The 25,098-nt window shown below is 49.3% G+C and overlaps 13 protein-coding genes and 1 non-coding gene across 14 annotated transcripts; 7 read left to right on the forward strand and 7 right to left on the reverse strand.

Moving 5' to 3' along the window:
* Positions 1 to 175: 175 nt before the first annotated feature.
* BABINDRAFT_8982 (putative amidotransferase) lies at positions 176 to 994 on the forward strand (the record flags this gene model as incomplete). The annotated part of the gene is made up of 1 exon (XM_019132893.1): positions 176 to 994. The coding sequence occupies one exon, from the start codon at positions 176 to 178 to the stop codon at positions 992 to 994; it is 819 nt and encodes a 272-aa protein (XP_018984070.1).
* Positions 995 to 1,910: 916 nt separating this feature from the next.
* BABINDRAFT_t254 lies at positions 1,911 to 1,982 on the forward strand. The gene has a single exon. It is a non-coding gene; the product is annotated as a tRNA-His (tRNA).
* A 133-nt stretch (positions 1,983 to 2,115) lies between these two features.
* On the reverse strand, positions 2,116 to 7,248 carry BABINDRAFT_162433 (uncharacterized protein). Its single transcript, XM_019129350.1, has one exon. It carries the CDS (start codon positions 7,207 to 7,209, stop codon positions 2,392 to 2,394), a length of 4,818 nt encoding a protein of 1,605 aa, XP_018984071.1. The 5' UTR covers positions 7,210 to 7,248; the 3' UTR covers positions 2,116 to 2,391.
* A 364-nt stretch (positions 7,249 to 7,612) lies between these two features.
* On the reverse strand, positions 7,613 to 8,660 carry BABINDRAFT_51682 (low molecular weight protein-tyrosine-phosphatase). The gene is made up of 4 exons (XM_019132164.1): positions 8,499 to 8,660; positions 8,430 to 8,450; positions 8,219 to 8,384; positions 7,613 to 8,172 (listed from the first exon to the last, which is right to left on the reverse strand). Exons 1-4 carry the CDS (start codon positions 8,540 to 8,542, stop codon positions 7,894 to 7,896), a joined length of 510 nt encoding a protein of 169 aa, XP_018984072.1. The 5' UTR covers positions 8,543 to 8,660; the 3' UTR covers positions 7,613 to 7,893.
* Positions 8,661 to 9,078: 418 nt separating this feature from the next.
* On the forward strand, positions 9,079 to 10,371 carry BABINDRAFT_23510 (CNOT2/3/5 family protein; the record flags this gene model as incomplete). Its single annotated transcript, XM_019131313.1, has 1 exon — positions 9,079 to 10,371. A coding segment is annotated over one exon (1,293 nt), but the record flags the coding sequence as incomplete, so codon positions are not given.
* Positions 10,372 to 10,950: 579 nt separating this feature from the next.
* Positions 10,951 to 12,573, reverse strand: BABINDRAFT_167937 (uncharacterized protein; the record flags this gene model as incomplete). Its single annotated transcript, XM_019130547.1, has 1 exon — positions 10,951 to 12,573. One exon carries the CDS (start codon positions 12,571 to 12,573, stop codon positions 10,951 to 10,953), a length of 1,623 nt encoding a protein of 540 aa, XP_018984074.1.
* Positions 12,574 to 13,062: 489 nt separating this feature from the next.
* BABINDRAFT_162438 (uncharacterized protein) lies at positions 13,063 to 13,684 on the forward strand. Its single transcript, XM_019129351.1, has one exon. It carries the CDS (start codon positions 13,087 to 13,089, stop codon positions 13,348 to 13,350), a length of 264 nt encoding a protein of 87 aa, XP_018984075.1. The 5' UTR covers positions 13,063 to 13,086; the 3' UTR covers positions 13,351 to 13,684.
* Positions 13,685 to 13,968: 284 nt separating this feature from the next.
* On the forward strand, positions 13,969 to 15,009 carry BABINDRAFT_162439 (diphthine methyl ester synthase). The gene has a single exon (XM_019129352.1). It carries the CDS (start codon positions 13,982 to 13,984, stop codon positions 14,879 to 14,881), a length of 900 nt encoding a protein of 299 aa, XP_018984076.1. The 5' UTR covers positions 13,969 to 13,981; the 3' UTR covers positions 14,882 to 15,009.
* Positions 15,010 to 15,050: 41 nt separating this feature from the next.
* On the reverse strand, positions 15,051 to 17,675 carry KEX2 (kexin; the record flags this gene model as incomplete). Its single annotated transcript, XM_019131140.1, has 3 exons — positions 15,211 to 17,675; positions 15,145 to 15,184; positions 15,051 to 15,111 (listed from the first exon to the last, which is right to left on the reverse strand). Exons 1-3 carry the CDS (start codon positions 17,615 to 17,617, stop codon positions 15,051 to 15,053), a joined length of 2,508 nt encoding a protein of 835 aa, XP_018984077.1. The 5' UTR covers positions 17,618 to 17,675.
* A 741-nt stretch (positions 17,676 to 18,416) lies between these two features.
* Positions 18,417 to 19,456, forward strand: BABINDRAFT_14376 (uncharacterized protein; the record flags this gene model as incomplete). Its single annotated transcript, XM_019127155.1, has 2 exons — positions 18,417 to 18,439; positions 18,568 to 19,456. A coding segment is annotated over exon 2 (840 nt), but the record flags the coding sequence as incomplete, so codon positions are not given.
* A 1,049-nt stretch (positions 19,457 to 20,505) lies between these two features.
* On the reverse strand, positions 20,506 to 21,417 carry BABINDRAFT_38683 (TOR complex subunit; the record flags this gene model as incomplete). The annotated part of the gene is made up of 1 exon (XM_019131891.1): positions 20,506 to 21,417. One exon carries the CDS (start codon positions 21,415 to 21,417, stop codon positions 20,506 to 20,508), a length of 912 nt encoding a protein of 303 aa, XP_018984079.1.
* A 399-nt stretch (positions 21,418 to 21,816) lies between these two features.
* BABINDRAFT_167942 (uncharacterized protein) lies at positions 21,817 to 23,034 on the reverse strand (the record flags this gene model as incomplete). Its single annotated transcript, XM_019130548.1, has 1 exon — positions 21,817 to 23,034. One exon carries the CDS (start codon positions 23,032 to 23,034, stop codon positions 21,817 to 21,819), a length of 1,218 nt encoding a protein of 405 aa, XP_018984080.1.
* Positions 23,035 to 23,442: 408 nt separating this feature from the next.
* Positions 23,443 to 24,322, forward strand: BABINDRAFT_162442 (uncharacterized protein). Its single transcript, XM_019129353.1, has one exon. The coding sequence runs from the start codon at positions 23,902 to 23,904 to the stop codon at positions 24,238 to 24,240; it is 339 nt and encodes a 112-aa protein (XP_018984081.1). The 5' UTR covers positions 23,443 to 23,901; the 3' UTR covers positions 24,241 to 24,322.
* Positions 24,323 to 24,337: 15 nt separating this feature from the next.
* BABINDRAFT_14379 (H(+)-transporting V0 sector ATPase subunit e) lies at positions 24,338 to 24,610 on the reverse strand (the record flags this gene model as incomplete). The annotated part of the gene is made up of 2 exons (XM_019127157.1): positions 24,338 to 24,545; positions 24,603 to 24,610. 2 exons carry the CDS (start codon positions 24,608 to 24,610, stop codon positions 24,338 to 24,340), a joined length of 216 nt encoding a protein of 71 aa, XP_018984082.1.
* Positions 24,611 to 25,098: the final 488 nt, after the last annotated feature.

Below are 25,098 nucleotides of genomic sequence, written 5' to 3' on the forward strand. Positions count from 1 at the left end.
GGTGTTGTCTAGTTCGGTGCACTAGCCTCACAATAACGCCGTAGGGGCTGGTGAGGAACAAGGCGGCTTACGGCGGTCATGGATGAGATAAGACTGTGTTATTACACGTTTGGCTCTCTTTTCCTCTAATTCAGCGTATAGGACATATATATATATATATATGATTCAGAAAAACATGGAGGATGCTCCTCACGTGGCGATGTTGGTGCTCGATACCCCAACTCCGGGCTACTCCGAAACCTATGGCGACTTCCACGACCAGCTCATTTCCGTGGTCTCAGATGCTGCCCGGAAAGGCACCCAGGATCTTCGCTTCATGTCTTATGACGTGATTGGCCAAGACCAGTACCCCTCGCTGAAAGACTTACGCAATGGATCAGTGTCTGCGGTTATGTTCGGGGGGTCTCGCTACGACGCGTTTGCAGACGACGCATGGGTCCTCAAGTTGTGCGCCTACATCAAAATGTTGATTACCGACTTTCCGCACCTTCCATTGATTGGCATTTGTTTCGGGCACCAGGTGATCGGACGGGTGTTGGGATGTAGGGTGGGACGCAGCCTTGGTGGCTGGGAAAACGGGATTACCCGAATGGAGCTCACTAAGGAATTTCGGCAAAACTCTGAGTTTATGTTTTCCAAGGAAGAGAGGTGTCCAACCTACTGGAACATCGTGGAGAGCCACCAGGATATCGTGCTTGATCTCCCAAAGGCGTACCCTGAAGTTGTTAATGTGGGAACCACTGAAGAGTGCAAAATCCAGGGCCTTTTTGCCGCGTCGCAAACGTTGAACCTCTTTACGCTTCAAGGCCATCCGGAATTTACCGCTGCCTCCTCTACGTTTTTGATCAAGATGTATATCATGGGGTCTCCGCTGGAGAGGGAACAGAAGTGGATTCTGAGCAACGAAACGATGGTCAATGACGGGGCGTTGATGGGTCAGGCGATCTTTGCCTTCATCAGTAAACAGAGACGGAAATACCAAGAGGTTAAATGATCTTATGGGTGACCAAACAGAACGTGGACCTCGGAGCAAAATATGACTAGATGTGCCTAAACATGAGGAGAAGCCAAGGATATTCGTCTGGTGGGTGCTGACAAAGTTTGAGAAACCTAGAGGTTTGAGGCATATCCAGTATATATATTTTATGGTCAGAGGAACAGAGTAATTGGGATTTTTCAGACAATTTTCGGTCGAGGCGAAAAAGTTTCATCCAAGCTCCAGCGTCGATTATATTCCTTGGGTGTATGGCAAGGACATTGAGTATTGGGTTCTATTTAAATTTTTGATCTCCGCCCCTTTGGACCTCTTTCTTTTTCTTTAATATCTCTGTTTATCCTTCTCTTACTTTAAGGCAGCCCTCTATCACTGGCTTGGAATTTACTGCGATAGCCTATCCTGGTGTCACGGTCTATTCTATAACGCCCACGTTGTGGTTAACCCTGACTGTAACCAATACGTGGGTATCCCAAATCACAAAACACAGCTTGAGGCATGTTGGAAAGAGCTAAAGGGGTAGTTTTATATTCTGTCTTGGGCAGATAACTTGCCATGTAGATGAAATTGCTGCTCCAACTAATCCGGTCTATAGACCTGTGAGGGCCCTAGCTTTTAACTTTTAGCTTTGTCAGAGTTAGAGAGTTGTTTCAGGAACCTTATGAGGTTCCAGTTGAGGCTACTAGGATTATTTGATAATGAGTATCTGAAACTAATCCTGTCGCATAAAGCAAATGAGGCACCGAAGAAAGCTATATAAGGAAGTAGTTTTCCAGATCTAAGAATGATCTTGGTTTTAATATTATCTTTATTTTTGTGGAAGATCACGATAAGTAACTTGTGAATCAATGACTGATTACAACCCCCCGACTGGAATACCAACAGGCGCTGGAACCCTGACAAGCTTGGCATAGCAGCCGGTCTAGTATAGTGGTCAGTACACCTCTTTGTGGCAGAGGAAACCCAAGTTCGATTCCTGGGACCGGCAGTGTTTTAAGGGCCATTTCAGCCTTTCAGCATTTACATGATGATTAAAAATAGATTTTAGACGTTAGACTACCTAATTTTGTTGAGGAAAGATCTACATTTATCTGATTTTTATCAGACTTTTATCAACCTAGGGTTTATATACTCCACAGCAGGTGTAACATGTCTTGATTACACAGAAAGTATGGACTGAACAAGGGGCATTCTCAACTATTTATCTAGTTTCTAAATCTGTAGATGGAAATACTAAGTGGAGGTTCGCTCATCGGAAATACTTTCGAGTTACCAGATATAACTCTCAGATTTCTGTGGGAAGATTGTAGATGGGTATTATATTGGCATCTCATTGAACGTGGGAGGTTAAACCTTTCTCGGAAAACGACTTGTCAAACAGTTGGTTTTTTCAACCCTTAGCGCTTCCGCAGCTTCAGCTTTTTCCGCTTTTTTGACAGCAGCTTTCCAGATCCGGTCTTTTCAACCGCTTTCGTTTCGGTGACAGTGTTTTCAGCATCAGATTTATCGTCAGAAGCGCTTTCAGGTTCAATGTTCTCAGTTTCAGCCTTGACTATGTTAGTCGTAGCAGCTACCGTAGTGGCTAGCCTTTCGACTTCTGCTTTCTCGGCAACTAACCTCTCAGCTTCTGCCTTTTCAATAGCTAATTTCTCAGCGGCTAACCTCTCAGTCTCTGCTTTCTCGGCAGCTAACCTCTCAGTTTGCTCTTTCTCAGCGGCTAATTTCTCAGCAGCCAACCTCTCAGCTTCCACTTTCTCAGCGGCTAACCTCTCAGTCTCTGCTTTTTCAGCAGCCAACCTCTCAGCTTCCACTTTCTCAGCAGCTAACTTCTCAGTCTCCACTTTCTCAGCAGCTAACTTCTCAGCTTCTGCCTTCTCCATAGCCAACTTCTGAGAAGCCAAGTATTCAGCTTCAATTTTCTCAGCCTCAGCCTTGTCTGCAGCGAACTTTTCTGCAGCTAGCTTCTCAGCGGCTAAGTACTCGGCTTGAATCCTCTCCGCCTCAGCCTTATCAGCAGCAAACTTCTCAGCTTCAAGCCTTTCCTCTTCAGCCTTGCTGTCAGCAAATCGTTTGTCTTCAGCTTTAGAAGCCAGCTTTTTAGCTGCAATCTTTTCCGTAGCTAGCTTCTCAGCAACAAGTCCCTCAGCTTCAGCTGTTTCGGCCGCTAGCTTTTCAGCTTCCGCTTTCTCCATAGCCAACCTCTCAGCTTCTGCTTTCTCAACAACTAGTTTCGCAGCAGCTAACTTCTTGGCTTCACTCCTGTCAGCTTCAGCCTTCTCGGTAGCTAACCTTTCAGATTCCGCCTTCTCAGCAGCTAGCCTCTCGGCTTCTGCCTTCTCGGTAGCTTGCTTCTCGAGTTCAACCTTCTCAGCCGCTAACCTCTCGGCTTCAATTCTATCGGCTTCGACTTTCTCAGCAGCTGCCTTCTCAGCAGCTTGCTTCTCGGTTTCTGCCTTTTCAGCCACTAACTTCTCGGCTTCAATTCTATCGGCTTCAGCCTTTTCAGCTGCTAACCTTTCGGCTTCAATCCTATCAGTTTCGACCTTTTCAGCCGCTAACCTCTCAGCAGCTGCCTTTTCAGCGGCTAACTTCACGGCCGCTGCTTTCTCGGCAACTTGCTTCTCGGCTTCAGCCTTCTCAGCCGCCAACCTCTCGACTTCAATTCTATCGGCTTCAGCCTTTTCAGCAGCTAACCTCTCGGCAGCTGCCTTCTCAATAGCTTGCTTCTCGACCTCAGCCTTTTCAGCCGCTAACTTCACGGCCGCTACTTTCTCAGCTTTCGCCTTCTCAGCTTCAATTCTATCGGCATCGACCTTTTCAGCAGCTAACCTCTCGGTCGCTGCCTTCTCAGAAGCTAATTTTTCAGCTTCAATTCTCTCAGCTTCTGCCTTCTCAGCAGCTAACCTGTCAGCTTTCGCTTTCTCAGCGGCTAACTTCTCAGCGGCTAACCTCTCTGCTTCCACCTTCTCAGCTCCTGCCTTCTCAACAGCTAATTTCTCAGCAGCTAACTTCTCAGCTCCAATTCTATCGGCTTCGGCCTTTTCAGCAGCTAACTTCTCGGCCTCTACCTTCTCAGCAGCTAACCTCTCAGCTTTCGCTTTCTCAGCAGCTAACTTCTCAGTCTCTGCTTTCTCAGCAGCTAATTTATCAGAGGCCAACCTCTCGACTTCCGCCTCTGCCCTCTCCTCAAACGAGGCTCTTTCGCTGACAATGTTGTTCCGCATAATCATCTCCATTCGGGCATCCTCCGCCGTTGGGGTGGCATTAACGTTCTCCCAGATGATCTGGCCTGAGTTGCCGTAGCCAGGCAAGTCGGATAACTTGGCCCGGAAGTAATCCACATCCTTCATCATATACGCCTTCTCAATAGAGTCTTTGAACACCACGCGAGAATACTCCTCCAACAAGCTCCGCTTGTAGACTGCAAAGACCTGCGAAAGGATCAAGGACGCCTGAAGCTCCGGCAAGTACTTTTGCAACACCCGCGCAATCGTGACGGTGTCCTTGACCAAGACCTCCATGTACTTGTGGCACTGGGCCGGGGCCTCGAGACCCTCGGACCAATTGATGCTCCTGGCAGCCACGCAATGAGTACCAACACGGTCGCTCATAATGGACACCAACTTGTTGAAGATCTCGCCCTGGTGCTCCTGGAGCGCCGCCAGAAGTTTGTCCCATTCGTCGCTTTCCAGGCGCTTGTTGAACGCCTTCTTTGCATACGGAATAAGGTGAAGCCATACGTCCAACGCCTGCGATGCGAGCGCGAGATGCTTCGTGCTGATGTGTTTGAGGCCGGCGGTGCGAGTTGCGCCGGCGCCGAGCACGGACTGGATAGTTTTGGAGTTGAATACGCGGATGAGCTCGCACACGTTGGCCTCGAAAATCTGCGTGAAATTGGGATAGAGTGTCTTGAGCAAAAGGTACTGCTTGGTGTAGGTCAAGAGCGTAGCCACGGTCTGAGGGATGACAAAGCGGGAGTTGTCGAAGGAGATCCGGGTCACCATTTCCTTCGCTTCAGGCGTTTCCGCAGCCGCTTCAGTTTCGTATAAAAGATACAAATCCAACCATTCGCGAGGAACGGCACCGTCTGTACCGCTATGGACAATGCCGTCCACCACAGCTTGCACCTCGCTTCCAGTCACCTCCTTCCAGGTTTCCCTGTCGATACTCTCTGCAAAGGCACGCACATTGGTCTGGTGGAAGTGCGCGCAGTAGCTCTTGGTTTGGGAGAAGAGGTACTCCTGAAGCACGTTGCTGGTGTTGAAGCCCCCCGTGATGAGCTCACACTCGTTGAGAAAGCTAGCATTGAGGGCGTAGAATCTGGCAAAGAACGGAAGCGTCACGTTGTTCGTCTGTGACGTACGCACCGTCATAATCTTCTTCATCCGCGTCTGGAGAATGTCCACACACGCGTGAATGGTTGACGTGATGTCCACCGCCATGCTGGACTCGGTATTGGACGGATGGCGCTCCAACGCGCCCAACGCAACGTCCAAGACAAACTTCTGCTGGTGAGCCATGCGCCGCAAACACTCCGAGAGCTGGGTGTAGATCAGTGTGAGCATCGCCTGGTACTCTGTCGGCATCAACTCGCGCAAGCTGGCCGGAAGCAAGGACGACGAGTTGGGGCGGGTTGAAGCCGAGGTCGCAGAGGCGGAGGACGGCACCGCATCCTTATCATTAGGCAAATTAACCCGCACAATCGTCTTCACCTCGGCAATGTACTTATCATTAAGCATCTTGAACGCAGGAACGACTTCGTTACACCTGCACAACCCCGATATATACTCCAGTGCTTTCAACTTAAACTCTGGCAGAAGCTCAGCGTACAGTGTGTTAAGAACCCTAGGCCTGCGGTCGGCCGGGAGAATCTGGCTCTGCATCCGCATCAACGTCTGGTTGGCGTCCGCGCCCTCGTACTGCTCCCGAAGGTTGCTCACCATAAGGTCGAGGAAGATACTTCTGTAATGGTTGCTCACCGAGCTGGTTAATTGGGCCAATAGCCGTTTGAGCGGGGTCAACGCTTCGAGAGGGGTCAAGTCTTCCAATGGAAAGGGTAAGGTGCCACTTAGTGTTTTGACCGCTGGATGCTGCGTATCTCCTTTGATGAGAGCCTCCACGTGGTCGATTTTGTCGAGACACTCACCGAGGAACCCCTGGGTGAGCAAACTCTCGGCTCTATCCGCCTCTTCAAGCACTAATGACACCTGAACCATGCTCTGTTCGAGAATCGCCACATTCCGCTGCGTCCGCATTGCAGTGAGGGCCTCGAGCGCGGAAGAAGCCTCTTCAGAGGCTAAGATGTTGAGCCGTTGCTCCACCAGCACCGCAAGCTCCACGCTCCGCGCAGAGTCTTCACGGATTACCTTGAGGTCGCCGAAAGCGTCAAAAAAGGAACCGGAGGTTTTTGAAATCTCATGGATGAGGTAGATCTCCACCGTATCGAGGTACTGCGAAAGCTTTTCCTGCAACTGGTTGTTGTTCGTCAATGCCACAGTGTTCTTCGCATTGCTGTTTGCCACGAGATCTTTGTTATACCCTCTATTTGCGAGAAGCTGGGACTTTTCTGTAACGAGCTCAAACACGCGCGGATCATCCAAATGGAACTCTCCCTCAAAAAACACCTTTGGGATTGACCCAATGTTCCCGGTCTCGCCTTGGACCCCGTTCTTCTGCTTCTCCTCCTGCTCCACGCGCTCGATGAACGCCTGCAATGTGGACTCTGTGAGTCGGGTGTGCGACTGGTACTTGCCGTACGCTGTCTCCACGTCTGCGAGGTAGTCATCAAAGTCCGTCTGTTTGACCTTGGTGATTTTAGAGAGAGTGATGGGTGGGATGTCTTTGGTGGTGGGGCCCCGAACGGGTGGGGTTGCGGGGACCTTCAAAAGTGCGTTCCCACGCGTACGGCGCTTGTCACCACCGTTTGTCAACTCGTAGATCGAGTTGGCGCCGAGGGGTGACACGCTGGCCTCGCTGAGCGTGTTGACGCCCAAAACCGATGTACTGTCCTCAAACGACGAGCGCACATCCACGGAACTGCCCACAACTGATGGGGTCAAAATCGATGGCGAAAAGGTGTCATTGCCGTGGTCATACGTGTCATTGCCATGGACGTATGAAGAGTCGATGCTGAAACGCGGGTTGGAGGGGAACTCGCGGAGCGAGGTGTTATCATCGCTGGCAGAGACGTTTAAGTCGCTGACGCTGTCGTCCATGGTAGAGGAATGCTCAGCTGATGTAGTATTGAAGAAAAGGAGCAATGGGCTCAATTGTGTTGGTTGTTTCTGTTACATCGGTGCATGCCTGGTTTCCGATGTCTTCGGTGCAGGAAACTCTGGGCGGGGGGACAAGAACGATGATAATATTGGAGATGTTTTGCATGTAGGGGCTATAACTAACCACGAAAATTGTTCATGGGGCTGAAGTGGTATATCTCTGTTGGAGTTAGGGCCGGCTAAAAGTGAATTTGTCTGATTTCTTTGCCGATCTTTAATTGGACTTTAGCGCTTCTACTTTTGTCTTGATTGGAATGGTGTAGAAAAATCGATGAGTTGTCTCATTGATTGTTATTCCGAGAAAGCAAAAAAAAAAAAAAAAAAAAAAAAAAAAAAAAGATAGGTTGAGCTCCAGGTTAAGTTCCAGGTTAAGCTCCAGGTTAAGCTCTAGGTGCTTTTGTCTGTGAATTATCCCACCATTTTCCACCAGAGCATGCTTGATAGATTTTCCAACTCACATCTAGTTCTATATGCTCCACCCAATCATTTTCAAAATATTGTAACATGTGACTGCCACACAGTTAATCCAATTACACCTCTATAAATACCTTGTAGTTTCATTATTGGGATATTGAATAATTTCAACGGACTACAAATTGTTTAAGCAAATTATTCCACCCTGTCCTACAACTTTGCCTTGAGCTTGAGGCGACCCTGCACCTCGGATCTCAAAAACTCGTCGGAAAAGTGCGACAACTGGTCGAAAATATGCTCAAACTCGCTCAAACCCTCCGACCGGAATGGATCATCCACCACTGTTTCGAACTCTGCGGGCTTGGCGTTCCACTCACCAAAGAGACCTACACGCGCCTTGGCTTTGCGCGGATTGTACGCCGAGAGGCGGTTCACGTTGTTCTCATCCATTCCAAAAATGTAGTTGAACTTGTTGTGGTCCGAAATCGACTAGGTTGTTAGCAAGCCGCCCTTAAAGAGGTATGGAAATACGTACGAGTTGCTTGGCCTTGTGGCTGATGGGAACGCCCCGGCTTTCACACACGTGTACCGTTCGCGCGTCGGGATCCTTGCCTTTGTTGAGGCCCGACACGGCAAAAGAATCAATACAGTCAAAGTGGTGCGACAAGCCTAAGTCTTCGACCTTCTTTCTAAAAATGGCCCTCAAAGGGTTAGTATGGTATTTGGATTAGAACTGAACGACATACTCAGCCATTGGTGAACGGCATCTGGGGATGTTAGTGTATGAACTGGTGCAAAAAAGGCTTCTGACTCACATATTTCCAAAGCAGACAAAGGCTACCGATAGTTTTTGGTCCATTTTGGAATTTCAGTCGGTAAAACGTCGAGACTCGCAGTTCTCTGGTGTTTAAAGAGGTGGGTGAATGGGGTTTACATGTGCAGGAACCTGTGGGGAATCTGTTGTCGCATGATCGGCAGTACAACGGATATCGGCAACATAACCGAGACTAGAGTCACGAGATATGGAAGTAGGATTTATTGGGCGTTCATTGACTTGGGCAAGTTGCGATATTATATATTTATAAGTTTAATTACAATTACCAATGGCTGTGACAGTGAGATGTGCTTCGGTCAAATGCGGGCACCACCCACAGAGTACATAGTATCCTTCCGTCCCTACATTCAATGGTTAATATCTCTTGTACGTCAAGAAATGCTTTATCGCCGTTGTTACATGTTGATATAAGAGGTGTCCTCACATAGGCCTCATTCAGACGCTGCGTTCTGGTGTTTACCCGGCCTGCAAATTCCCTCCTGCACTATTTCGGCAGTTACCAAAAAAACATCGTAATGGACTACAATCGCATCACAACCACATCACATACAATGGCTGCACGAAAGCTTCAGCAGGAAATTGACCGGGTGTTCAAACGCGTGAACGAGGGCTTGGCTACATTCACGGCAATCTATGACAAATTCACATACAGCGAGATCCCAGCGCAACGGGAGAAGTTAGAAAGCGACCTCAAGCGTGAGATCAAAAAGTTGCAGCGGTTCCGCGACCAGATTAAGACCTGGCTCAGCGGAAACGAGGTCAAAGACAAGAAGCCGTTGATTGAGCACCGCAAGTTAATCGAGTACGAGATGGAACGGTTCAAGGAGGTGGAGAAAGGCATGAAGATCAAGTCGTTTAGCAACGAGGGGTTGAGCATGGACCTTGACCCACGTCAGAAGTTGAAGCACGATGCGTGTACATTTGTACAGGACTCGTTGGAGGAGTTGGAGAAGCAGGCGGACACGTTGGAGGGCCAAGTGGATCAACTCCAGGCCGCGGTGAAAAAGACGCGCCGCGACGCCGCAAAGCAGGAACAGATCGCGGCTATTGACGAGATCTTGCAACGTAACCACTGGCATCAGGGCCGCTTGGAGCAGGTGTTGAAAATGTTGGAGAACTCGCAGTTAGAGCCGGAGCAGATCTCGGAGATCCAGGATGACATCCAGTACTTTGTGGAGTCCAACCAGGACCCAGATTTTGCGGATGATGAGGGGATCTATGACGAGCTTAACCTCAGGGAGATTGAGGAGGTGGGCCCTGAGGTGGTGGAAGCTCCAAAGGACGCTCCACCCGGGCTCGCTCCATACGCCCAAAAGAGCTTGCGCAGCAATACAGCGACTCCCCGAGTTTCCACGGTACTTCCGTCGCGTGCTTCTACGCCCGCACCCCCTGGCTTGAGCAGACAACCCACGCTCATGGGCACACCTCTCACCGGCCCCGTCGACCCCCAGCCGGCGCCGGGAGTCCCAGTAGATGTCTCCACGTCCTTGAGTAATCTCTTGCCAGCGCTCACCGCGGCCACTAAGCGCTTGACGCGCCCCCAGACCATGGACGAGATTAAGCCCGTTTTGGAAAACTCCTTGTTGAACTGCCCCGACTCCTTCGACAGCGAGAAGCCGCGCCTCTACAAACCGAGCAAGCCGCACCCGACACCCACCAACTATCCCCAAGAGCCGTTGGTGGACCTCTTAAGCGGCAGCCAGCATGCTATCTTCCGCAAGATCGACGAGAGCACCCTCTTCTACTTGTTCTACTACAATGCGGGCGAATACTTGCAGTACATTGCCGCCAAGGAGTTGATGACGCGTGGCTGGTTGTTCCATCGCGAGTTAAAGACGTGGTTTTTGAAAGACACCCAGCGCTCCGCCCAGTTCAGCACCCGCGCTTCGTTACCCAGCATTGACTTGTCAAAGCTCTCGTCGCCACCGCCCGCGGACGAGGAGAACCGCTGGAAGTACTTTGACTACGAGCGCTGGATGGTCAGGCGCAAGGAGTTTGTGTTTGAAATGACCATGAAAGAGACGGCACTCTTCTGATAGTGCAGACGTGAGTGCGTAGCATAGGGCTAAGAGGAAGAAAAGTGTTTACGGAATAATTCCGTACTCCGTCTCTAATACTATGGACTATTCCTGGAGAATTACATTTATCTGTGATATTTGGAATGTAGAGGGAGATTGCGGATTGGCAGATCTGTACGACTTAAGCGGTGCCGTTTGAATAGATACGATAAAAGCCTCGTGTAAAAATGTCATCCCGTAGACCACGGTTACCTAAACCCGAGGAAATAAAGGATACTTCCCAGAAAAAAAAGTCCAAAACATACTAGCTCCAGTCTTTGCTTATAGTGCCGGCCATAATGCATATCCCTTGCCTTGAGAGAAATACGAGCGCTCCTACATTAATCAAAACCCATATATCACGCTGACCGGTTTCTACCCCCGGAAAAAGCCCCTGGTGATGATGGTGTCGCCCGAGCCCTCGATTCCGTGGATCTCCAAACTGCCTAACATTGTCTTTACAATAACATCCACCACTGCATCGATATCCACCTTTGCCTTACCGTTGGTGAAGATATCGCTTGCCAAAGAGCCAAATAACAGACCGTTGACAATTTCAAGCAAGGCATCATCGATATCGGTCTCCACCACCAAGAACCACTTTTCGTCCTCGCTAGCCCACTCAGACCTGGACGTCTGCCACTCCTGGAGCGGAACTCTGCCGAACAAGGTTCCGTGGTAGAACAAATTGGCGATCCCTCTGATACTGGATACCGAAACAGAGCTGACGTTAATGTTCCCCGGAAGGGCGACAAACGCTTTCACCTTTCCGGAGATCAACGGTTTGTCAAAGCCATTGTCGAAGTTGAACTCGATATTTTCCATTGTCACGTTGTGCAACAACGAAGACGTAAGATTGCGCAAAATGCCATCCTCGGGAAAGGCGTAGGAGATGGGGATATCCAAGTCTCCGAACACGTTACTTTTATCAGCTCTCAACAACAAGTTAATTTGTTTGTGCTTAATCACATTGCTTAAAAACTTGTTAAGCGGGGTCAGGCTGGTGTCATCGGTGCATGCCTCATTCAACGCGGGGGGCAAGTCTTCCACGGAGGCGGTCACATTCACTGCAACCTTCTCTCCGAATGACAACTTCACCTTCTGGGTGAGTACATTCACAAGGGAAATGGTTGGCGAGTTATCGCAATCGTTGATATAAACATCCCAGGCCGTGTGTGGAAGAGAGAATTCTGGAAACGGGCGATCGATGGGGTTGTCCACCGATGCGCCGATGTTTACCTGGAAACTCTGGCTTTCGGGGTTCTCAATTACCTGGAACTGCTCGATAGAAACGTTTTCGGCACCGTATTTCATACTAGGAATAGTCTCTGCCAAGTAGAATCGGAACCGACCAAGACCCAAGCGGCCCCCCAAGGCGTAGAGCCCTACGGAGGACCCTCCTACGAGCTCGTACAGCTGGGACGGGTGCAGGACCAAACCTTTAAGCGTTCGGAGAACCAGAGGTGTATCTGGCTTAAGGCTCGCGAGCACAGCAATTTCTGACTCACGGTTCCCCGACGTTTCCACGTTGAACGGGGCAAATGACACAGAGCCGAGGGTCGCTTCCTCAAGGGTTTCGGTGTTCAGCACCAGGATTTCCATTTCGGCAATGCTGATCTCCAATTTATGGAGGAGAGAACCACCCATCCCAAGCACGTGCCTGTAGTATGCGTTGCTAATACGGGAGTAGTCGATGGTGCTCATCCCCTTGATCGCCACTTCCACTCCGTTTGGGGAAACGCCCATAAGCTTAATGTCCTGGAGGTCAAATATCACCGCCTCGTTGGCAAATTCTTCGGCTTTTGGAATCATCAAGAGAAGATTCAATCCCACAAGCAAGGAAAGCAGAACTAGTCCAACTGCCATCACCCATATGTATCTCCATTTTCTAGATGAGTGCTTGTTAGCTTCCAAGTCTCGGGCAGGATTTCTCCCATCATAAGCCTCTGGTAAGGATACCAACAATGGGGTGTCTTCGCTTACAGAAACGTCACCCATTATGTGTTTGTCGTGGTTATTGGATTATATGTGATTGTTGAATCTTTTGATGGCAGCAATGCGAGATAAGGAAATTTTTAGATGCGGCGCTCATTTGCGAATCCCCAGACCAGTAGTCATGTGACGTGAGAGTCGCATATAAAAAGTGTGCCTGGATGGATAGCTCTTTTGATTCTCAGACTGGCGTGGAATATGCCGTGATTAGAACGTATCAATTAGTAGATTGGATTTCTCGGTGACAGATATCGGATCTTAAACAATAACCATATTAGTATGGAAGGAGAAAGACCCTACAAGTCCGTCCCAACGGGAATGGCCGGCACAAATGAATCACGTGCGGGGAAATTCCCCCCTCCGCTGCTTCACTTGACTCCACGTCTTCCCAGCTGGAAGGAGAGCTAGGGCATGGCCCTCACCTGAGAGTTTTTTTCTACAAACTCGGTAGTTTACATCTCACAAAAAGGTTCCGTTTACACACTTTGCCTTTTTAATAATTTCAATCCCAAAGATATAATGCAGAGAATCATTTTAAGCTCCACCTTACGTGTCGCCCGTACCACCATTGGCCGTCGTGCCTACGGTGCCAACCCAACTGGCTTCAACCCGGCCTTTCCAGATACCAACACCAAGGCCATTTTGGGTGCTGCAATCCTTTTTACCGGCTGGGCTGTCGTTTTCTCCAAGGGTGACAACAATGTGCCGTTCTCGAGCCCAACCGAAGTGTTGAACAAGCCAGGTACCGGTGAGGCCAACGAAGATGATGATGATGACGAGTAAGCGAGATTTACATAAAGAGCTATATGAAGTCTCAATAAAAGGAAGCAGGGTGGTGATACCTAAACCCCCCTTTATTTATTTGCAAAGTTGAAAGTCTGAGATGCCACATTGTAGGAATTTGTTAATGAAATACCGTGGCCATACTATGTGATAATTTAGTTCATGTTGATAGCGTCCTGAACTGGAAATCAGGTTCAAACCTCTGGATCCACTAGCGCTGGACCCTAACATAGAACTTCATCCCCAGAGCTAGGTTTGGTTGACTTTTGGGGCATTGCATAAGAACTATCATTGTTTACTCATAGAAAAATTCTTCTCGATAGACGTTGACACCAACACATTGCCTTGGACAGCTGTTAGTCATGAGCAATAAGTCTAATCAACCATGACCCTCAGCCACCCTCTAAGCCTTATTTTTCAGACATAGTACCGGTGTATTTTCAAAAATCGTCAGTGCTTTTGAACATATTACTAAAGAAATTGAATATATGTCTCTCAACACTGGATTCCTGGAATTACCAAACTCGCCTCTCCGTCTTCCAAGTCAACCATCCTGCACGTACCCATATCTAATTTTTTTTTCAGTATTTTTCACCCCATCAGGCCGCTAACCTAAACTAGTTCATCAATAATGTTGTACCTTATTGGCTTGGGCCTTTCCTATGAATCCGACATCACCGTGCGCGGTCTCCAGATTGTAAAGCAGTGCAAGCGTGTGTACTTAGAAGCGTACACCTCCATCCTCATGGCTGCGGACCAAGACTCGCTTGAAAAGTTCTACGGCAGAGAGGTGATCCTCGCAGACAGAGAGTTGGTGGAAACCGGTTCCGACGACATTTTAGCTAATTCTCAGGAAGACGACATTGCTTTCTTGGTGGTGGGCGACCCGTTCGGCGCCACCACCCACACCGATTTGATCATCAGAGCCAGAGAGTTGGGCATCAAGGTCGAGGCCATCCACAACGCATCGGTCATGAACGCCGTGGGTGCCTGTGGCTTGCAGTTGTATAACTTTGGGCAAACGGTGTCCATGGTTTTCTTCACAGAAACCTGGAAGCCGGACTCCTTCTACAACAAGGTCATGGAGAACAGACGCATCGGGTTACACACCTTGTTATTGCTTGACATCAAGGTCAAAGAGCAGAGCATCGAAAACATGGCCCGTGGCAGATTAATCTATGAACCACCGAGATACATGGATATTTCTACCGCGTGCCAGCAGTTGTTGGAGGTTGAAGAGTTGAGAGGCGAACAGGCGTACACCCCCGACACCCCGTGTGTGGCCGTCTCCCGTTTGGGCTCCCCTACCCAGTCGTTCAAGGCCGGTACTTTGAGAGAGTTGGCCAAGTACGACTCTGGTGAGCCATTACACTCTTTGATCATGTTGGGCAGACAAGTTCACGAGTTGGAAATGGACTACTTGTACGCGTACACCGACAAGAAGGAAGAGTTCAAGCAAGCGGTATTGGCCGACCAGGAGTTCTTCAAGCCGCCACCACCAGTGTTTGAGGAAGAGGAGTTTAGCGATTAAGAATTTTACGTTATGTTTCGATAGTTTATGTAAGAGCGGACAAACTGCAGGGTATGTTTGTAAGGTTGGCTCGGTATCTTTTATTCTGGTTTCCCACATGTAGTTTATCATTGTCCACAGGAACGTTTAATTTATCGCCAAAAGCCTTGTATAGTGGCCTCATATTCGATCAGTTTTCGGCACACCTAAGCTTATTCGGCGACGCTTCCTCTCCCGTGCCAACCCCTCCACTTTCACATCTTCAGCTCTACCAAATATCCTACCTCGTCCCTTTGACCTGCCTAATGTCGTTTATTCTATACACTAAGGTTTATCCACAAGCGGCGCACTTTCACTGTCATCGTCCATCAAGTCCCTCACACTTTCATTATGGTCAACCAAGTTCTTTGTCTCACCCACGGCCGCCTCCTCGTCGCTGGAGAAGATGACACCATCGACGTAGTCCTTAGGCGGCACTGGCGGCGGCACGCGGTCATCACCCAAGTCTACCTCTTCGTCGTGGATCTCAAAGTCGGTGAGGTCCTCGGCGTCCTCGTCATTGCTGCTGTACAAGTCGAACTCGATCTCCTCGCGTCTTCTGCGGCGCGTGTTGCGCTTTTTGCTAGCACTGAGGAAGTATAATGCGGCAACAAAGCCGATGAGCACGAGCGCTGCGAGGTATGTCACCATGTTAGAGCTCGATGTGTTTCTGTTGACCCCGTCTTCTTCTTCAGGTAAAGTCGAAGAGGAGGACAAGGATATCTGGGATGACAAAGTCTGAGAGGTTTGCAGGGAGGTCTGGGATGACAAAGTTAGAGAGGCTTGCAGGGAGGTCTGAGATGATAAAGTCTGAGAAGTCCCCGTCTCCTTCTCCTTCTCCTTCTCCTTCTCCGTCTCACTCTCTGACGTTTTTTGCCCATACATATTCATCTGCCAATCCTTAAGCACCACCTTGTTCACCCCCTTCTGATCCTCCCGCTTCAGCACCTCTAATTTCCACTCACCCACACCAGACTCGCCCCAATGCGCGACAGACATAAACGTCCAGTCCTTGAACCCCGTACGGTCTTTGTCGTGGTCTCGGAACACCCCTAACTCAGACTTGACCCCCCTTGGAGACGTGAGCGTAACAGCCACTTGCCCCCGGATCCCGGCATCAATATTCACCGTGACCGTCACATGCTCCAAGTTCTTCACCCCTTTAACATCCTTTTCCGTCACCTTTAACGTATCCGTCACCGCATGCTTATCGTCCGGAATCTCTGCCTGTATGTCCCTCGTCTTGTGCTCCACCAAAACCTGCTCATTCACGTTCTTCCAGCCCTGGGCCATGTCCACAATGCGATAAGCATCTAACTTGCCATAGCCGTACTTATGAGAGTATCTACGGCCCATCCCCGCCATCTGCCAGGCGCCATCCTCGTTTGGCTCCACCAGCGACATGATTGTGAGGTATTGGACGTCGCGCCACGTGAGCGCGGGGTTTGCCTCAAGCACGAGCGCATAGACTCCCGCTGCGAGTGGCGCAGACGCAGACGTCCCTCCATGAGTGTTGCAGCACTTATTGTGGATATCTGAAGTCACAATGTGCTCATTGTCGCCGCTGGAATACGTCACCACAAGCACCGCGGAACAGCTCTCGGAATAGTATGGATGCTGGTCTTTGTGGTCAATGGCCCCGACGGTGATGGAGTAGATCGAGTTAGTGTAGCCGTCAAAATTGCAGTTGTCGCCGCTTGAGGCCCCGTTTCCCGAGGCAAACACGTACACCGCACCCTTCTTATGTCTGCCATCGGTTACACCCCTGGACATAGCCTTCTTCACCAACGCCTGTGGCGCCTGCATCGCAACTCCGTTGTCGGGCGGTCCCCACGAGCACGAGTAGATGTCGTTGACATCCAAAGCGTGAACCAAAGATGCAGCCTCATCCTCTTGTGTAATAGTTCCCGAGAGAATGCGCACCCCGCTGACCTTGGAACCGTACGCGACGCCTACCCCACAATAGTCATTGCCCCGCTCGCCCGCGATTTCCGCAGCGCAGCGCGTGCCGTGCCAGTCATCCGCAAGACGCGGCGCTGGTTTTGGGCCGGGGTTGTTGAAGTCCCACGAGCCTTCAAGTGAGAAGCGGTGCTCCAAGTCCTTGGAGGTGAAGTCCAAACCGTCATCCACAAGAGCCGTGACGACACCTCTTCCGGTAATGTTCTTCTCTATCCAGACACCCGTTACGTTGAGATCTTTTCCGGGAAAAGCCCGGTTGACAAGATGCCATTGTTTTTCGAAAAGCGGATCGTTGATAGCAAGGGACTTGGCTGTTTGGTCCAAAAAGTCGGGAGAGTCTCTTTTAAGGATAGACTTGCCATTCGAGTCGGCATCCGGTTCACATTCGTCCCCCTTACCCGATACCATGCGAATAGGAGCCCTGCGGTGGAGACGTTTTGGCGGTAAAAGATGCACGGACTTGACATCGTGTCTGAGCAAATCGTCGTGCAAATCCCCACGCTTCATCAAGCTCTCGGGGTCGCTGTTGAGGTTGCCCAACAACGCAGAAAGGTCGTGGCTCTTCTCAAGACTGAACACGTGGTGGTCTGCTAGGCCTCTGGCAGGGTGTTCGTAGCGGAACGGGAAGTCGGAGACTACTTTTGGGAGCGTCTGGGCATCAATCTCGAGCGCAAAATACTGTCGCGCAGCAAAGTCTTTGGCGGGAAGCGCGCTGACCGCTACAGCCATAAGCACAGATAACAATACAGAAAGCTTCATAGAGCAAATACGGCTGTCAACTGGTGTGCGTGTGTGGAAAAAGATGTGAAAAGAATAAGACCGATTTGATGACAAGTGGTAAAAGGCTGACGCGCGTTTCAACGTTCCAGCCGATCGCCCCATCAGGCGTGGCGGTGAGAGGAGCCCGGTGGCGGTGAGGGTCGCCCCGTGGCGCAGCCTGATGAGCCACAAGTGGGGTGCGTGACGAGGTTTCAGGTGTACCTTGTTAGCAAGTCAACGACGAAGGAAAGCTGCAGTGTATCGTTGGTCCCTTAGGCTTGCAACTTTAAAATTTAAATTATTGTATTGATCGATCCACCCCTTTGATCTGCATTTCTGCTTTTATTTATATATAGCAGCAGCCCCCGAGGTGTGCTTAGAGAGTTACCTAACGCTAAGCTTATATTATTCTAAATATTACTCTACTGTTTTAACATGACGATTTATGACAATAAGATTAGTCGTATCTCTCATCCATGGTTTTATAAAATTCCCAAGGTTGTCGTACTCCCAAACTTGGCATGATGCATACGTATCGTCACATGTGGATCACATATGCAGCCTCGGAGGCACCACAAAAGACCCTTTCCCCGTTGGGCATTCCCAAGCAAATCCATGCTTTTAATAAAATAATTAACTGCTTCCATATATATTTCAGTCTGTTTTCCTCTGTACTTGTCATGAATCATAATGTTATACCAATCATGCCTTGTCAGGAGGGAGGGTCTGGGGTGTTTGACCTACCTCTGCATCTCACCCTCCTCCACCAATACCGGGGACCGGGAAGGCGAGGATTAGCCACTAATATTGCATTCGAAGAAGGTGAATATTACTGAGCTTTGGGTTGCGGTTCTTTATCTCCCGGATCAGGCTGTAACACCTATAGAATTCAGCCTGGTTAACGGGCGTTGACCCAAACAAAGTTCTCGTTGCAGTACTAACATTTGCAGGTTCTACTATCTACAAATTTACTCCTCTGATAGAGATACTCGAGAGTATGGCGGATGACCACGATAACAGAGCCACCTGTTGCTCGTACTGCAATACCCCTGGGAACCTTCCCTCTATAAGAACCGACCCCGAAGTTGCAAGTTTGCCAGAAAATCGCAGAAAGTATCTTGAAAATGACAATATCCCGATTAACAATCGTTTGGTGGAGTGCACGAGGTGTGGTACTTGCCGGTATTGTTCAGTGAAATGTCAGATCCGGGACTGGGAAGAGCACCATGGGAACGAATGTCTCTATTTTCGGTACACAAAGGAAAGAGGTATCGCAAGCAGCACTACAGAATGCTTGGTCTTACGGATGTACTCCATGGCCAAAGCCGATACGGTATTTCTTCAGCAACTTCTTAGCCTCACTTCCCATGCGGAAAATATCTTGAGCGGATCGAGCTTCGTTGCGTTACGGCAGGAAGCGTTTGATATTCTGAGTCACTTAAATGGCTTCTATGACAACTCTCTTCCACTTGACTTCAATACCCTTGCCTGTCTCTCTTTTGTAAACTCTACCGTCATGCAAAACACGTTTATGGAGAGTAACGGTCAAATGTTCGACCCCACCTTTGCCTTGGTCAACCACGGCTGCGATCCCAATGTGGGAGTGATTTTCGAAGGCCGAGAAGTCACCTTAAAGGCAATCAAAAAGATTTCCAGTGGGGGAGAGTTGTTGGTAAACTACTGTGTTATTGGTTTGCCAGCCGTGCTTCGGAACCAGGATCTCGAAGATCGATTTTGTTTCCGGTGCAAGTGCAAGCTATGCATGGAGAAGTACGATCGGTTCATGTCAATCAACTGTCCAAACTGTGGTAGCTTGGTTGGAGGCTACAACTTTCAGGGGTATTCAGCCCCACGCTGGGAGATGGTTCTAAAATCTGATGGCAGATGTAAAAATTGCAAAGCGGAGATTTCAAAGACGGCAATCAGCGAAGCAGAAGCACTTGTAGCCACCCTTTTTTCCCACTTTCTACTTGACTTGAAAGGCGGTTCTTCAGAGACGGCGGGGGGAAACGATTGGTCAGTCGTCCAAGTCGATATTTCTCAAAAAGATTTGGTGAGCTACCTCATGCAGTATGACTTTGGCCATAGCTTTCAAATCAAGGCGTACGAGAGTGCTCAATTCTATGGCAGTTGCCTCAAAGCAATCACTTTAAACAAGCTTGTACCGAGTTACGCTTATCCACTTCCATTTATTTTGATTGGGTTGCGAAATTTCTACTCTCACCGAGAGCATGTTTCGGCGGAGGTTAAACTGTCCGACCCAAATGGTATCATATTAGACTCTCCCCCTGCTAGCGAGAGTCTGGTCCCACTTGTTTTGGCCTCTACGTCATTTGCGCTAGCCACCGTGTTTAAAGCGGATATTCCGTGTAACGTGGCACTTTATAAACTCGGCTTGGGAAACCAGCTCCGAGAAGTCACCGAGGTACTCTGCTCCCTTCTCCACGCAGACACTCCGGGGATTAATGCCAATGGGTTGCTAACCAAGGTGGCCTACATTTTTGCCTTGGAGAGCTACGCGTATTTGGTGCGAGACTTTACCGGTGCTGCCCCGGTGGTTCGGCAGGTTGAAGCGCTCATACTTGAGCTAAAACAGCGGATGACTTTTCCGTACTATCTTCCGTCGGACGAACTCTACGACTGGTTTATGGGCGGTCTCAGCCCGGGTGAATCGACCAAGCTATCCAGAGACTTGCTTGAAAAGTTTGATATCATGATTCCGATAAATGGAAAGATACGGTTCAGTGATCGCAATGCGTATTCATTGTTTAAGGCTAAAGATAAATAATACACGCGCATATACATAATATCTGTAATTTCCTATGCCCGAATTTATTTCCCACCATGAATTTTAGTCCATCGATATCGCCACTCAATACTAACACTATCTACACATCATTCAACGCGACGCAAACAGCGCCCTTATGGTGTCCGTTGTACTGACGAACAGTCTCGCTCGTCGAGAGGTCCCACAACCGGACGTAATGGTCCGAGCAGGCGGTTACTAAGTAGGCGGAGTCGGCACTGAACTCGCAGTCCCAGACCCAGCGTTGGTGGCTCAGCAACGTAGTTTCCAAGGCGTAGTTATCCTCCACCGACCATATCCGCGCGGTGTGGTCGGCCGAGCAGGTGGCTAGATGCTTGACGTCTGACAGAAGAAGCACGCGGGTGATGTACTTGGAGTGGGCGCGGAACTTTGTCACGGGCTGCAACATGGTCATGTCCTTCTGGTTTGTCATCTGCCAGACATAGCAGTTCCCCTTGTTATTTCCTGCCACCAAGGTGCTTCCATCCGATGCAACGGTGAGCGAGTGGATAGGCACGTCGTCCTCGGGGATAAGCTGGTGGGTGCACTGGTTCTCGCCCAAGTCCCAGATGCGCACGTTTCCGTCCTGGTCGCAGCTGATCAATTCTCCTTGGTTTGGATGGATAACTACCTCGTTTACCGGACAGTTATGTTTGTAGTTGCGCTGCACCAGCGGCGACCGCGTGTCCCATACCTTGACAGTGCCGTCTTCCGACAGCGACACCATCCACTTATTGTCCGACTGGAAGGCAATAGACGTTACATTGTTAGTGTGGCCTTCAAAGGATGTCACGGGGTTGGGGTTTGTGGTGCGAATGTCGTACAATCGCGTGTGCAAGTGGCCTGCGGCAGCTAAAAAGCGCTTGTCGGACGTGATTTCGAGGCGGTTCACCAAGGAGTCAGCGTGCTGAATCGTCCGCGAACACACCCCTGTGAGCGCTTCCCAAAAGCGGATCGTGTGGTCGTATCCCGCGGAAGCCAATATAACTGACATGGTACGGATGAATGATGAAGTGGAGAGCGGGAGTGGTTTGGTACGGCTATCTATAATGAGACAGGCGATAGCTGTCGGTACGGACACGCCAGGTGATAAACAGTTGAGAGACATCGAAACCACACATGAGTTTCCCAATGGTGAAGTTTTTTGTTTTTTTTACTCGATTTAGCCTTAAACAGGTCTTTTTATACAGCCAAAGGGTAGTATTTATGTAAATGGCATTTCAAATTTTAGACTGCGATCGTTTTCCCGCTTCTACAGAGCTTTGTTCCGCTCTGATCACTTAAACTTCAATAGTGTTTAAGTTTAACCTCTCCGGAATATAAGGGATACGATACGAGACCACACAGACTAAAAACATGGGCGTTCTCCCTGAAACGCAGTTTCACGCAAACCTTAGTCTTTGCGGCTACTCACGGTGGCATGGGACGTCTTCGACGATGCATTCCGCTGGGTATCAAAGACATTCGACCTCGAGGAAACCCCCTCCCCGCTTTCGGACAGCGTTCCCGAAGTTGGAGTGGAGATATCCTCCGAGCCAACCCCCACGCTCGTTCCATTACCGTCGTACCTGGATACTCGTTTCATCGTAAACTCCTTCGGGTACTTGGACTTTTTCGGCTTCCGCAATGAAGCATTCACAGTGTTGAGGGTGGCCTGGGTCGTGTCAAAGTCCCTGGACATCGGTGTGGCATTCCGGGATTCCTCTTCGGGAATGGACTCAAGCGACGTGTCTCGCTGGAGCGCTATTCTTATCTCGTCGAGATTAAGGATTTCAGAACCCACGAGTGGATGTATAGGCAAAGGAGCCGCGTCACGCAGTTCGGGTCTCTCTAAGTCATTGTCAGAGCCTTCCTCAAAGTTCAACCGTTTATGAATCTGCGGCAGAAGGAAATCTCTATCTAACGGCGGGGTATCCAACCGGTCGAGGAACTGGTGAATGGAAACTCCAGAAGACGCACTCACCGGTACCAGATCTCCCCGGTACTCAAGCTCCTCCCCGGTCACCCTCTTTCGCGACGGCATGTTCTCAATCCGCGCTTCCATGGACTTGATCTTCAACTCGGCTGGGGGTACCACCCGGTGGTACTTCCTCGGCTTGGAAACACTCACATGTTTCTTTGCTTTTGATATCGCAAGTTTCTTTGCTGGGGTCAACGCGTATCGCGTCAAATGGATCAAACCGCCAACGTAGAGACCCAAGAGCATCCCAAAGACAACTGTGATGATGAGAAACTCGGAGATTTTTGTCACAGCATACCATAAATGGCCTGCAATCCGGGCCTGAGACTCTAAATCCAACGGGATCGTGATTCCCCAGAGTCTGCACCAGATCCTGGCAGGAAGGAAGAGGCCGTAGCAAATGGTTTGCGCTACCATAACTAGGGGCTTCAAGGTGACAAACATAAAAGCTCGTATGAAAACCATAACCACACCATATATGAACGCAAGAAGCTTGTATGCGGCGTAATACACGGGGTACATTCCATAGCGGTAGAAAAAGGACGCAGAGGCAGTGGATAGCAATACAGCGACCTGGCGAATTTGGAGAAATCTCTGATAGAACCCCGTATCCTGAGCCATCTCAAGGGATGGTATTAGTTGAGTTGGCATGAATGAAGGTTAATCGGTAGAGTTAGAACCAGAAATGAATGGTCAAAAGACGGAAAGAATAAGGATGAAGGTAGCCTGTAGTCTGATCCCAGAACGTGGCAACAACGGGAATTTTTGGTCTCCGTGAGCAGGATTCCCGTTTAAAAGCTTTCAAATCGGACCAGCTATACCAAGGGGCTTATTAATTAGGAGTATTTACAGACCCTTGGCCGTGTCAACCCCAACGCCGCAAATTGATCTCAGCCCTGATGCATGCAGACGCTCGGAGTTACATCATAGCTAACATGTGCAAGAGGCGTGCACCCACCAAGGAAGTTGCCCTAACAAGAACGTGCACGGACGGGTAACTTGAAGTTTTTTTTTTAAATGTTTGTGTACTATAAAAATGCATAGATCTCCGTTACCACACGCTCTTCTTACACTCACTTGTAACCACACCTTAGGGGGCTCTACGGGCTAAAACCTCTAGGAAGACGTTTTGGATCAGCTAGTGTACCCCGCTGCTATATAGTTTTTTTTCGTTCGCCAGGCTCACTGGTACTCCGATTTCTGCCCCACGTTCCTTACTCAGCCATGGAATAATGGGTTCTACTTTTGGAGGAGAGAAAGCCACATGACTTCAATTAAACGCTTGATACTTGTTTGTTGCGGTTGTGTGGATCGTGTGATGTGCCTTGACCACTAAGACCAAGGGCCAGATTAATGGCCGGGTTGGTTGGGGCCGCTCTACATTTTTTTATAGCGTAAACTTGAGTTTGTAGTTTCCGGAGTTGATCGTATCTACCAGTCTGCTGCTACGACGGAGCCCACTAAAGTCGGGTGGATGCACCCTTCCCGGTATCTGTCCAGTTTTCAAGCATGCACAAAATGATATCTTCTAAGGTTAATGGTTCCATCAATACCCTTAAGTCTACCCTTAGATCTGAGTTTGGTCGGAATTTTCAGCCTGGAGGTTCTGAGCGAGTCTCACGCCCGTGCCAAAGATTTGTAAGTCGACTTTCCGGCATCCGACACGGTGTATCCTTTGTCCGGACGCATATGCTGCTCACTTTTCAGTATCCAAACCCCTTCTCGGTTGCTCCATTATCGAGAAGTAAACCAACTGCAAACACTTTCAAAACTGCAATATCTCCTACCATGGGATTCGGGGTGTGCGCCTGTTTGTCGAGACAGTGTTGTGACACGTCTATACACCCCTGCTCGTGACATTCCCACCTGTCCCTCTATATACCTACAGCACTTTTTCTTTCACGGTAATTTGGATTAGCATCACAGGATTCTATAAATACACAAGCCTCTGGGTTCAGGCATAGCCCGGTCTCAAGTCGGATCTTCTCGGGGCGACCAACGGGTGTAACTGGGCCAAATAGGTGATGGCCCACATCAAGTAACACATGGCCAAGGTTAAAATAATACTGGATCTCCAGACGGTTCTGTTCTGCTTTGGCGCGAGATTCCAGGTAACAATGGATGCAACGACAACTAGTATGAAGCCAGCAAGGACGGTGTAGCTGACGGTTAGTATCGCGAGCAAACGCTAGGACAGGATATTGACAAAGGGAACATACCCAGACATAGTTGATATAAGGAGTTTAGTGATGTATAGCCTTGTGTGCTGAGCTATCCTTTCAAATGGCTGAGGTTGACAGAAGTTCGCTTCGAGTCTTTGCGGCAGGGAGCGCAGTCCGATAACGAACGTGCCTTGCCAAATTGCTGTATGTGCAGGTCAAAGGAGAGCCTCACCACCAGACAGCCTCACCCTTCAACGAAGCCATCCCTGTAACGCTGAAATATGGCCAGTATTTTGTTTCAAACGCTAGTTTAAACCTCGGGCTTTTGGACGTTGATTTTCCGCTCCCGGAACTCAGACTGCGAAAAAAAAAAACAATAGTAATTGTCCGTTTATATCCTAGTAAAGGTATTACCCACCTCTATCTAACGTGACTGGATTTGAAGTTCATGCAGGATGGGATAACAGCTGTGTGCTTACGACTCTGCAAAGCACCAGCGTTCCTGACCATTCTGCAACCCCAAGTGCTATATATTTCATATCAGACTCAGGTG

The sequence above is a fragment of the Babjeviella inositovora genome, assembly GCF_001661335.1.
Source record: "Babjeviella inositovora NRRL Y-12698 unplaced genomic scaffold BABINscaffold_9, whole genome shotgun sequence".
In the NCBI taxonomy this organism is placed as follows: Eukaryota; Fungi; Ascomycota; class Pichiomycetes; order Serinales; genus Babjeviella; species Babjeviella inositovora.

Bases quoted from the DNA above. Each gene is read 5' to 3' on its own strand.
- BABINDRAFT_162439 (XM_019129352.1), top strand. From the start codon at position 13,982: ATGTTGTACCTTATTGGCTTGGGCCTTTCCTATGAATCCGACATCACC.
- BABINDRAFT_162438 (XM_019129351.1), top strand. From the start codon at position 13,087: ATGCAGAGAATCATTTTAAGCTCCACCTTACGTGTCGCCCGTACCACC.
- BABINDRAFT_162433 (XM_019129350.1), bottom strand. From the start codon at position 7,209: ATGGACGACAGCGTCAGCGACTTAAACGTCTCTGCCAGCGATGATAAC.
- BABINDRAFT_162442 (XM_019129353.1), top strand. From the start codon at position 23,902: ATGATATCTTCTAAGGTTAATGGTTCCATCAATACCCTTAAGTCTACC.
- BABINDRAFT_51682 (XM_019132164.1), bottom strand. From the start codon at position 8,542: ATGGACCAAAAACTATCGGTAGCCTTTGTCTGCTTTGGAAATAT. The intron at 8,451-8,498 runs GTGAGTCAGAAG...TAACATCCCCAG, and splicing joins TTTGTCTGCTTTGGAAATAT to ATGCCGTTCACCAATGGCTG. The intron at 8,385-8,429 runs GTATGTCGTTCA...TAACCCTTTGAG, and splicing joins TGCCGTTCACCAATGGCTGA to GGCCATTTTTAGAAAGAAGG.